The sequence below is a fragment of the Tupaia chinensis genome, unplaced genomic scaffold (genome assembly GCF_000334495.1).
Source record: "Tupaia chinensis unplaced genomic scaffold, TupChi_1.0 Scaffold138619_1, whole genome shotgun sequence".
Classification (NCBI taxonomy): Eukaryota; Metazoa; Chordata; class Mammalia; order Scandentia; family Tupaiidae; genus Tupaia; species Tupaia belangeri.
The window spans coordinates 294129-306792 of NW_006198512.1; the positions used below are offsets into that span (position 1 = coordinate 294129).

Consider the following 12664-nt stretch of genomic DNA (forward strand, 5'->3'; position numbering starts at 1 on the left):
CCTACTCCAATGTCTCCCAGAGTTTCCCTAATGTTTTCAAAGAACAGTTTAATAGTTTGAGGTCTTAGATTTAAATCTCTGATCCACCTTGACTAGATTTTTGTCAAAGGTGAGAGTTAGGGGTTCAAATTCATCTTTCTGAAGGTGAAAATCCAGTTTTTCCAGGACCATTTGCTCAAGAGGTTTTCCTTTCCCACTGGATTGACTGGTACCCCCTGTCGAAACTCAGCTGACTGCAAGTTTGGGAATTCATATTTGGGAATTCATATGTTTGGGAATTCAGAATTGAGTCCCCCTATTTCTGGGGACTCAATTCTGTTCCATTGGTCCACATGAATGTTTCTGTGGCAGTATCATGCTGTTTTGATTACCACAGCTTTGCAGTATATTCTTGGGTCACTCCACTCTTCTTGTATAGAACTGCTTTGGCAATATGGGGTCTTTTATGATTCCAGACGAATTTTATGATTGTCTTTTCTAGATCTATGAAGAATGTTTCTGGTACTTTGATTAGCATTGCATTAAATATGTAGATTAATTTGGGTAGAATTGCCATTTTGATCATATTAATTCTTCCAATCCAGGAACATGGGATGTCCTTCCACTTTTTTGTGTTATTTTGAATTTCTTTTTTTAGCTTGTCATAGTTTTCCTTGTTGAGGTCTTTAACTTCTTTGGTTATATTTATTCCTAAGTATCTTATACTTTTTGTGACTATGGTAAATGAAGTAACTTTTTTCAGTTCTATTTCAGTCTGCCTGTTGTTTGTATACAGAAATGCTATAGATTTCTGTATATGGATTTTGTATCCTGCAACTTTACTGTATTCATGCATTACTTCCAGAAATTTTTTCATGGAAACCATTGGGTCTTCTATGTATACAATCATGTCATCTGGGAATAGGGATTTTCACCTCTTCTTTTCCTAATTAAAGGCCTTTTATTTTTTCCTCTTTTCTGACTGCGTTGGCAAGGATTTCCAGTACTGTATTGAAAAGGAGTGGAGAAAGTGGGCATCCTTGTCCTGTACCCGTTTTTAGTGGACAAGCTTTCAGCTTTTCTCCATTTAGGATGATGTTTGCTATGGCTTTTTTATAGAAAGCTTTTATTGTGTTGAGAAATGACCAGTCTATGCCGATTTTCCTGAGGGTCTTGATCATGAAGGGATGTCATATTTATCAAATGCTTTTTCTGAAACAATCGATGTGTCCATATAGTTCTTATCTTTATTCCTGTTAATATGGTGTATTACATTCATGGTTTTGTGTATGTTGAACCAACCTCGCATTCCTGGAATAAAGCCGACCTGATCATGATGTATAATCTTTTTTATAAGTACTTGGATATAATTTGCTAGTATCTTGTTGAAAATCTTTGTATCTATATTCATCAGAGATATTGGTCTGTAGTTTTCCTTCCTTGTCCTGTCCTTATCTGTTTTAAGGATAAGTGTGATAGAGGCTTCACAGAATGAATTAGGGAGAGATTCACCCTTTTGGATCTTTAGAAATAACTTGAGCAGAATGGTGATTAACGCTTCTTTGAAAGTTTTATAGAATTCAGAGGTGAAGCTATCAGGGCCAGGGCTTTTCTTTGTTGGAATGTTATTTATTACTGATTCAATTTCCTGGTTTGTTATGGGCCTATTCAGACTTTCTATATCCTCCTGGCTCCATCATGGTAGATTATATGTGTCCAGGAGTTCGTCCATCTCATCCAGATTGTCTTGTTTCTTGCTTCATAGTACCCTCTAATGATGTTTTCTAGTTCTACTTTGTCTGTTGTTATATTGCCTGATTCACTGCAGATTTGATTCACCTGCTTCCTTTCTTTCTTAATAAGTCTCGCAAATGGTGTATCAATTTTGTTATCTTTTCAAAGAACCAGCTTTTACTTTCATTTATTTTCTGTATAGTTCACTTATTTTCTATTTCATTTATTTCTGTTTGTATCTTTATTACTTCCTTTCTCTTGGAGTTTTTTTAAAATTTTTTTGCTGTTGCTTTTCCAATTCTCTAAGGCATGATGTTAGGTGATCCATTTGCCTTCTTTCCGTCTTCCTCTCATGTGAACTAATTGCTATGAACTTCTCTCGTATGAGTGCTTTAGCAGTGTCCCAAAGATTATGGAAACTCGTGTCCTCATTGTCATTGGCTTCCATGAATCTTTTGGTTTTAGTTTTTATTTCTTCAGTAGTAGTGGAGTCATTCAGGAGTAGGTTATTTAGTTTCCATGTATTTGGGTATTTTTGAGGATTTCTCTTGAAATTAAACTCAAGTATAATTCCATCATGGTCAGAGAAGATGTTGGAAATAGTTTCTATGCCTCTGAACCTGTAGAGGCTTTCTTTGAAGTATAATTCCATCATGGTCAGAGAAGATGTTGGAAATAGTTTCTATGCCTCTGAACCTGTAGAGGCTTGCTTTGTGCCCTATGATATGGTCAATCTTTGAGAAGGTTCCATGTGGGGGTGAGAAAAAAGTATATCTCATGGTTTTTGGATGGAAAATTCTATAGATGTCTGGTAAGTCCATTTGATTGATGGTATCGTCTAGATCCTTTATCTCTTTATCTATTTTTTGTCTAGATGATTCATCCAGAGGGGATAGTGCAGTGTTGTAGTCTCCAATAATTATTGTATTGCGGTCTATCTCCCCGTTTAGATCTAACAATTTTTCCTTCACATATTTGGGTGCTCCTGTGTTAGGCACATAGATATTTATAAGAGTTGTATCTTCTTGATCTATTGATCCTTTTACTACAATATAGTGAGTGCCCTTCTTTGTCTCTTCAAACAGTTTTTGTTTTAAAGCCTATTTTGTCAGAAATTAGTATTGCAACTCCAGCTCTTTTTTGTTTCCCATTTGCATGGAAAACCTTTTTCCAATCCTTCACTTTCAGTCTATGTATGTCTTTATCCATGAGGTGGGTTTCCTGTAGGCAACAGATAGAGGGCTTCTGTTTGTTTGTTTGTTTTTTTTAATCCATTCTGCCAGTCTGTGTCTCGATTGGAGAATTTAATACATTCACATTCAATGTTATTACTGATGTTACTGGAGCTGTCTGAGCTTTAAGTTGGCCATTGTCTTAGCTGCCTTTTATTCCTTTGTTTCTGTCTGTTAAGTAATTTTTCTGGAACAGTACTTTTTTCAGGTTTCTTGAAGAGCTGGTCTGGTTTTGGCAAAGTCTTTCAGGTTTTGTCTGAGAAGACTTTAATCTTTTCTTCCCATAAAAAGGATAATCTTGCAGGATATAATAATCTTGGTTGAAATTGTTTCTCTTAACACTTTCAATACATCTTCCCATTCTTTCCTTGCTTGCATTGTTTCCAGTGAGGTCCGGTGTTAGCCTGATGGGATGACCTTTCTAAGTCACTTCTTGTTTCTCTCTTGCCAGTTTTAGTATCATGTCTATCTGTGGTCTTGGATAGTCTGTCTAAGATGTGCCTTGGAGAAGATCTTCTGGGGTTGAGTCTATTTGGGGTCTTTTGTATTTCTTGGGTCTGGATGCTTGCATGCCTCTCTAGACTTGGGAAATTTTCTTCCAGGATTTCATGGAATAGATTTTCCATGCCGTTATCAGTTTCTTCACCTTTTGGGAGGCCAATTATTCTGATATTTGGGCATCTTATGGAATCTAGTACTTCTCGTATATTATTCCATTTTTTAAAAATTTTCTCTATCTTATTGGTGGATTTTTCTAGGTCAGAGGTTTTATCTTCTATATCAGCGATTCAATCTTCAATTTTAATACTTTCAAGAGTTTTTGATTTCCTGTACTACAGACTTCATCTCTAATAGCTCCATCTGATTCTTTCTCAGAGTGTCCATTTCTTCTTTCTGAGCATGGAAGGACTTCCTAATCTCCTGTAGTTCATTGTCTCTTTTCTGTTCGAACTCACAGAATTTGTTCACCATGAACGTTCTAAATTCTTTTTCCGACATTTTGGTAACATCCTCAGATTTTAGGAGAGATGGAGAAGAGTTACTCTGTTCCTTTGATGGAGGCATATTTCCTGGCTTATTCAGACCTGAGGTTCTTCTTCAACTTCTAGCCACTGGAAGATGTATTCACTTTTGAATACCTCAGCAAGTATGTTTCCCTTTTGCTGTGAATTGGATGTGAATAGAAGTCTGTCTTCTGTTGTTTTTAGCAATGTGGTCTCAAGAGGTGTACTCTATTCACCTATCTGAAGAGTACTATCTACATGTTCATAGGTGGTTCATTACAGCGGAGTATCCCAGGGAACCTTACAATAGTAGGGAATTTCAGAACTGTGATTCTGGATCTGTCTAATCCCTTTGGCAGGACAGATGAGGAAGAGAGGAAAATGTAAGAGGAAAGAAAAGAGTATATAGGAGAATAAAGGAAAAGTTGCGTGTCGTGCAATAGTGCAGTACATGATTTCACCAAGGGCCTAGAGATGGAACTGGAGGGCTCCTGCAGAGCAAGGGCCAGTCTTTCTAGGGGGTGGGGTCCTGGTCTTGGCAGCCTGGAAGTGGGACAGAGGCAGCGGTGTCCCTGTCTCAGTTTCCCTTGCTGGCCAGGAGCCTAGAGATGGAACTGGAGGGCTCCTGCAGAGAAAAGGCCAGTCTTTCTAGGGGGTGGGATGGTTAGCTAAATTTTAAGTTAATTTAACTTAATTCCGTGTGTGTGTGTGTGTGTGTGTGTGTGTGTGTGGAGTGGAGGGAGTGGAATGAGATCAGAACACTCTAAGAACAACAAAAAATTAACATTTGAAGGTCTGTGAGAAAAATACAAACTGTAGTCTTCACTTTTACACAAAGGGAAATTGCTTACACTAAACTATATGTAATTAAAGCAAAAGTAAAGTACAAATAAATTAGAAGAACCCTAAAAACAGATTCTTCTTTTATTTCATGATTCTAGGAAGGAATAGAGAAAAAAAACAGGTAAAATAGGAAAGGAGCAAAAAACAAGGAAATCATATTCTTCACACCACATTCAGACACCTGAGCAAAGCACTTTAGCAGAAATCAGCATGAGGAAATACCACACCATCTCACCTCCTCGAAGTCATCACTGACCCACAGGGGGATGGGGGTGCCCCAGTATCTGTTCCTGGAAATTGCCCAGTCCCGTGCATCTTTCAGCCAATTTCCAAACCGCTTTTCTCGCACAAACTCTGGGACCCTGCAATAACAGATCAGATAGTTAGCCACGTGAAAACCAGTGTCAGTGAAACTATTAGCCTCTGTGTGAAATTCTGTGGACCAGGGAGGGCTGAGCTCACTGGTGAGGAGGGATATCTCTTACATGGATGGCACCAGCACATGCTTATTAGCCCAGGCTGCCCTGATGACTTGGATACAGTGGAAGTCCCACAGTGGCCCCTTCCCTAGCCAGAGGATGACTGCAGATCTCTAGCTGTCACTGACTTAAATCAGCTTCTTCCCACTCGCTCCAGTCTTTCTACCACCCAAGAGTACTAGTTTGTTTGTTTGTTTGTTTTTTTAAGAACTATCTTTTTATTTAACTTTATTTATTTATTCATTTGAATTTGACCAGGGAGGGACAGAGAAGGAGGGAAAGTGAGAAAGCAAGCTGCCAGGTCCGGGACTTGAACTGCAGTCGGCCATGTGGGAGTCTAGCACCCTTAACCACCACACCATCTGCTGGCCCCAAATACTAGTTTTATTTATTTATTTATTCATTTTTAGAGGTTTTTTTGCTATAGGGTGCGTGCACTCGCCAGCCAGACAGAGAGAGACAGAGAGACAGAAAGCAAGAAATCATCCTCCAGGGGGGATGGCCACGCCGCAATCCCTTCTCTTCCAGTCTCTTCTCAGGATCCTGGGCATGCACGCACAAGCGCCTAGCGTGAGTTTGAAGCCACTGGTTACGGGACACGAACCATGGTCGACTACGTGGGAATCCAGCGACACAGCCATTATGCCAACTGCTGGTCTCTTCCAAATATTAGTTTTACTGAAGCTCATTAGTGTAGAGTCCAAATGGGAAAACTGGCAGCTGCTATGCAGGCACTCCCTGGTCTTAACTCTAGTTGTCCTTGGCCTTGCACTTCAGCTCCAGCAATGAGGAAAGTTCTTGGAGTGCAGCTGCTCCCACAATTCCCTCTCTGCCATGCAGCTCTGGCTCCTTTGCCACCCTACCCACTCCCTGTGCACCTACTACCATTCACTGGCAGATGGCTCCTTATCCCCTGAGGTTCAGCTCTGCAGAAATCCTTCCCTAGCACAAGGTTGAGTCAGGACCTCCCCGGGCTCCCCAACATCTTCCTCGTCTCAGTCCTGCAGTTATTGCCCTGTATTGTACAGAGCTGCCCACACCCCTCGACGCTATCTTACTAACATCTTATACATTAGGGAACCCATGAGCATACTAGCTATGAACATGGGGAAATTGCTTTTTGAGAATCAGTATCACTTTACTGCGGACTATTAGAAAGCTACAGTTTATAACTATTTCCTTTACTACCTTGAGATTCTCCCTATTATCCCAAAGTCAAATGCAGTTTTTCAGTCTAGTTGGGTTCTTGTGAGAATTAAGTAGTTCCCTCTAAAACTCTCACTGAAAAGTGTTCTTAGAAATACAGATTTAAGCCTCATTTCATTTGCACCCAAAGGTTAAAATGACTGCTCTTGGGCTATCACCTACAGATTAGGTCCCAGCTGGAAAGAGTACAGGCTTCTGTGTTTGTAGCTTACCCAGAAGCCAAGCACAGATGACATCACCTGCTCCAGCACCAAGAGCAGTAATACATCCGAAATGATGTGTACTTTGAAAATGACCATAGCCAGATGTTACCCAAAGTCAACCTATAACTCACATAAATGACATTTACTCATTTTCACCGGATTTAAAGAAAAAATATTGTCCCTTATGTATTTTATAAGATGTTATTATAGAATACTATTTATTTTGTGTTCCTGAATAGAAGATAGTTATTAGAATCAAAATGAAAGATGGCTATTGAAGTCATGACACTGTGGGGGGAATGTCAACCATCTTCCTACATGACCAGGGACGCAATGGAGAAACACGGCAGTGCTCACCAGTAACACAGGTCATTGTTCTTAAGCAACAGGTCCACCATGTGCTCCACTCGCACGAACCAGCTGGGCACTGCTTTGTAAATGAGAGGGGTGTCCGACCTGGGGAGCAGATGGGCAGACACAGCTGGTCAGACTGAGACATGTGGGCACCAGGTAAGACTGAACTTAGTCTCTGACGCTAGGTCACTGTTACCTACCTGGCCTTCTGCTAATAGTCATTCTAATTATAGACAAAAATGTCTAAGTCTTCGAACTGGTCATCTCCCTCCATAATACCAAGAAAGAGAAAAGCTATAAAAAACAGACTAGGAAAAAAAATATATAGCTCTGGCAGTGATGGTCGTCTAGGCAACGATGTCCATTTAAGCGCAGAAGAGCAAATGTGGCGAAGGACTACAATACCACTGAATATTTTCACCCACCTCTTTATAGCATGATCTTATATTAAAACCTGATGTCATTAAATTTGTCAATAAATTCCATTACAAGATTTTAATGATATTTCTCATTCCAAAAAAATGTCCCCCGTTTACAAAACATTTGTCTCTTTTTCTCATACAACACCTCAGGAAGATACAACTTCATGAACTCATAAAATTTCTAGCACTGAAATTTGAAGGGAGCCTCCTCACAGTAACTCTAAAGCATGTCAACAAAATGGATGTCAAATGTGATGGATAGCCTCACATGGTCAGTTACCCATAAACCTGAGCTCTGTCTACCACAGACTCCGTCTCTTACCTCCAGCAAAAAGGGTAGCTGTGAGTGACAGTGCTGGCAGCAAGAAGCCGACCCTGTTCCTTCAACATCCTGATGATATTTTTGTCAGCATCCTGTTAAAAATTAAAATTCAGTCATCAAAATGTCCTTTAACATTTAGTAACAATGTGATCTTGTCATTAAAATTGTGTATTTTGTTATGAATAAAAGGCACAAGTAACAGAAATACTATTACTATTATTATTATTTAGGTTTTGGCCATAGGGTGCATGTGCTTGCCAGAGAGAAAAAATGAGAAAACACCCCCAAGGGGGATGGCCATACCATAATCCCTTCTCCATTGTCCTCTCTGGATTTTGGACATGCACACACACATGCTCAGAATGATTCTCAAGCTGCCAAGTCCGAAGCTTGAAACACAGGTGGCCACTGGGAGTCCAGCACCTTAACCACCACACTATCTGCTGGCCCCTAAAAATGTATTATTTAAAACTACCCTGTCCATTTTCTTAGCCACTGTATAACTTCAAGCACACTTTAAGCACATGCCATAATACTCAAAGTAGTTAAGTTTTCAATCAGAACTGATCACTCCCAAGCTCACAAAGCTGCTCCATGAGATACCTATCATAGTTCAACATTTGTGTTTATTTTTGTTTTTGTTTAAAGAGAGATTTTTGCTATAAAATATGTGCACTCGCTGGAAAGAGACAGAAAGTGAGAAATCACCCCCCCCCCGGGGGGGGGGGGGGATGATCATGCCACAATCCCTTCTCTCCCATTTCTCTCTTGGGATTTTGGGCATGCATGCACATGTGCCTGGCATGAGTTTCAAGTTTTCAGGTCTGAACTTGAAGTGCAGTTGGCCATGTGGGGAGTCCAGTAACATAACCATTACACCATCTGCTGGTCCCTCGGCTCAGCTTTTCTGATTCCTAACCCTAGAACTATAGCATACTTCTTCCTCTAGACACTTGAACCTCTGACTACATTTGAGAATGGCTATCTTTGCTGATTTTATGTACTGAAACAAAATAAAAACTTCCTAGATAAATTAAAATACAATTACAAATGATGTAGGATATTAATTATAAGTTGCACTAATTTCGTTACTGGAGGAAAAAAGAAAAAACGATTACAAAAGCCTTATCACAAGATTGGCACCGTCTTCTATTATACACATTACAGACCTTCACATACTGTCCTACGAAGTGTGTCACTTCTGCTGTGAAGCAGCCGGAAGCATCCACAGGGCAGACGGGAAGTGAGTCTTTCTGAATAATGTTGAAGTCCATACATACCCGATAGTCATCCTGGGAAAGGGTAGAGATGAGAGGGAGCAAGGGCAGAACAGAATAGTCTAAGTGTGGCAAAGGGGATAACACCGAGAGGCCCAGAACATTTTCTTAGCATCCTGACATGTGCATGCATCCTCTTAACTGAAGGTGGCTCGAGGCCCATTAGAGCAGAGTGTCACAGTTGGACAAGGATTTGACCATTTAGACCAGTGTTCTCACCATTACCCCACACAGCAGCATACCCTCTAAGTGCAAAGATGCACAATGCAAGTGAATGCTTAAAACGGCATCAGATTTGACTTGTAACAGTGACATATATGCCCATCTGAAAAACAGAGGCGCTGCTAGTCTAAGACATAACCGACTTAGGATAGCATGATGGAAGATACTTCAGTGTGCATCCTGTCAAGGAAAACCCGGAAGGGTAGCAACACTGAGACCTAAGTATTTATTTTACAAGTGAGTAACTAGGCCTCAGGTGGCATAGCTTACCCAGGTAACGTCCTGAGGCTTTGAGAACACAGTCTGAAGAGTTTAAGAGATTAGGGCAAACACTCTGTGTGAGACAGTACTCTCAGCAGCTCACTCAACTCTCACAAAGATCCTTTGAGAAAGGCAGACAGATGTACCAGATTGTTCCTAAGTGTCCCCTCACACAAACTAACAATAGTCCTCACTTTACAGATGAGAAAGATGAAGCACAAAGAAGTATTCAGTGTGATGGGGCAACATGAGGGTTCAAAACCACGCAGTGTGGCCCATCTGCAGTCCTCATCTGTGCTACACTAACTCATTCTGTAGAGACCATCTTAGGTTAGTCTGCTTTGACTCTGAAAGCCCAAAAGTGGACTTGCCATCACTAGGACCCATTCATCCTCTGCTATGCTGAGGCTGTCTCTGTGGTGACATGGATACAGACAAGTAAAACCCAAACCACAGCGCTGAGGCCTGGGAATGCACTGTCCCCACCCAAACTCGTGTTGAAATCTGGTTGCCAATTTATCCACGTTGCGAGATGGCTCCTAATGGAAGGTGTGTGGGTCATGAGGGCTTACGTGCTCTCATGAACAAGCTGATGCCGTCCTGTGGGTCCTTGTGGGACTACGTGAGTTCTTCGGGAAGTGGAGTGATCACAGCAAAGTAGGCGGTTATGAAGTGAGGCTGGCAGTTGCACTCTGGCCCTCTGGCACATGCCCACTTCCCCTCTGCTGCTCAGCCATACGATGAGGCAGCACAAAGCCCTCACCAAAAGCTGATCCTGGCCTTCCCAGCCTCCAGAACTGTGAGCTAAAATAAAACTTTTCTTCATAAATTAAATAAACACCCAGTCTCAGGTATTCTGTTACAGCAGCAGGCAAGACAGAGCAATTAGAACCACTGTGTAGCACAAAGAAGCCCTGACTCACTTGGATATGGGAAGAGCTGCTTTCCTCCAGGGAGCCAGAGCAAAGGTGGTGTTAAACATGATAGTGCATAAGTGCACAGAAACCCACCACTCACTGCAAAGACAGAGGCAGTGAGAGGCCTCATGGAAGACAGATACCAACTAGGTTAAAGGCTGTGGTTTAAAGAACTGATTCTCTGTCACATTGACCTACAGGGCATTCAGGACAGATATTGGAGGTATAACGATACTTAATGAAAAATACACACTTGCTTGGGGTGGGGGAGAGAGAGAGAAAGCACTCCCATCAGGAATAGTCACACCACAATCCCCTCTCCTCCATTCCTTTCTCCTTTTTTGGGATTTTGGGCATGCACACACATGTGCCTAGTGTGTTTCTCAAGCCACCAGCTCTAGGACTTGAACCACATAGCTATGTGGGATCCCATCACCTTAACCCTCATGCCCATGGGCTAGCCCCTCAAAATACCCAGTTAAAAAGAAAAACCGAAGTTACAATTCAAAACCAACTTATTATCTTTTTTTTTCAATTTGTTATCTTATTATCTAGTATCAGAAGACTAATCATATCGGTTAACTCTAAAATTATTATAATACTTAACTAGTTTCTAAAACTTTTTAAGTAGCATTATCCAGAATGCTTTTATCAAATCTGAACATGAGCCAGGTATTACGTGATAGTAAGAAATTACTAATGTTACCAGGAATAAATAACAATGGTATGGTAGCTGTATTTAAAGTTCTTATCAGTTGGAGATGCATCTGGAAATGATTTGCAGAAGGCATATATGATATTGAAGATAAACTTCAAACTTTTCCAGCCATGATAAAACAGGTATGCAGGAAGTGAAAGAAAACAAGATGGATAGAGCAGGGTTCACAAAATGTTAACAATGAATGGACGGGGGAGGATAAGAACATAGAGTTTATTATAACATTGTCTTCTGAGTAGACCTGAAGATTTCCCAGAATAAGAGTACAACGACACATGGAGAGAAGACTATCTTCACCAACTCCCAGTACGGTCATGTCTCGATGCCCTCATGCTCACACAATCAGACCCGGAAGAGCCTGTAGGTGTTCCATGGTGCTTCCCAATAGCAGTCCTTCAGCTCTAGCAGTACCAGGTTTTGTGCTATCCACGATCCCCTGAATCCTCAGTTACCCAGATGGGCATATATTAGCATCCTGGTCTCAGAGGAGGAAAAGGAAGTCCAGGCAAATGAGAGACTTGCCAAGGAAACTCCCATTAATGGCAATGCCACCATCTAAGGTGAGGGCTGGTTTACTCTATGTTTTTTTAATGCCTATGTGGTTTATATTCATACACAGATTCCATAAAAAGCAATGTGCTACTAGATAAAAACAAAAAGTAAAGCTAACAGTAGAGTACAGTTTTAAATGGTGAAGTCAGATTCTCTGCTTTGACCAAGCAGCATTTAGTCCAGCCATAGCCAAGGCAATCATTACAGAAACTCAGAACTGCAGACCCAAAAGGCTGAAGTTCACTGCACATAAACCACAGGTGAGTGATGCGGGTAAAACATGGCTAAGTGACGTGTGTAATTTATAGATGAATGAATAAAGACAGCAGGTACTGTGGCCTTTCAGAAACATCGAAATCCCCAGCATATGCTCTGGATCTGACTCACTCTTAAAAAAAATCAGTTCAGGGTAGCAGAATTACAGATAAAGTTTAATAAGCATTCTCAGGGCTGAGTTCACTGCCTAAGTGAGAGTGGGAGAAGTATGCAGTATGTATACTCTGGTATACAACTCAGTACTGCAGGAAAAGTGCTGCTGTCACGGACTTCTCATTAACACATTTATGTTTAGATTTGTGTTACTCACAGCACCAAAGTAAGGAGCCTGGTGTACGACTCCCGTGCCTTCCTCCTCCTTTACGTAGCTGTCGACCAGTACAGTGAAAGCACCACTCTCTTTATGCTGGAAGAGAAGATTGGCAGGCATCAGAGATGGAACATGGCATTCTAGCATATTAACTTCGTTAACAGTTTTTGTTAAAATCCTGAGAAAAACTTATAACGTGCACAATTATTTTCTGAAATAGAAAAGATAAGAGTAACTTAGGCTGGGAAAAATGCTAACTTAATACATCTTTTCCATGAATAATGCCTTTCATTTATAAATAAATTATCTGGAGACTTGCAGATAAGAATTTCTAATTTCTTATGTCATGAAAC

At 40.8% G+C, this 12664-nt stretch overlaps 1 protein-coding gene across 1 annotated transcript in view; it reads right to left on the minus strand.

Moving 5' to 3' along the window:
* IARS1 (isoleucyl-tRNA synthetase 1) overlaps positions 1-12664 on the minus strand; it is a 123159-nt gene that overhangs the window by 73000 nt on the left and 37495 nt on the right. Inside the window, 5 exon segments of the mRNA XM_014592812.2 lie at positions 5028-5154; positions 7038-7136; positions 7779-7870; positions 8948-9070; positions 12312-12407. Coding sequence (XP_014448298.1) covers positions 5028-5154; positions 7038-7136; positions 7779-7870; positions 8948-9070; positions 12312-12407 — 537 coding nt within the window.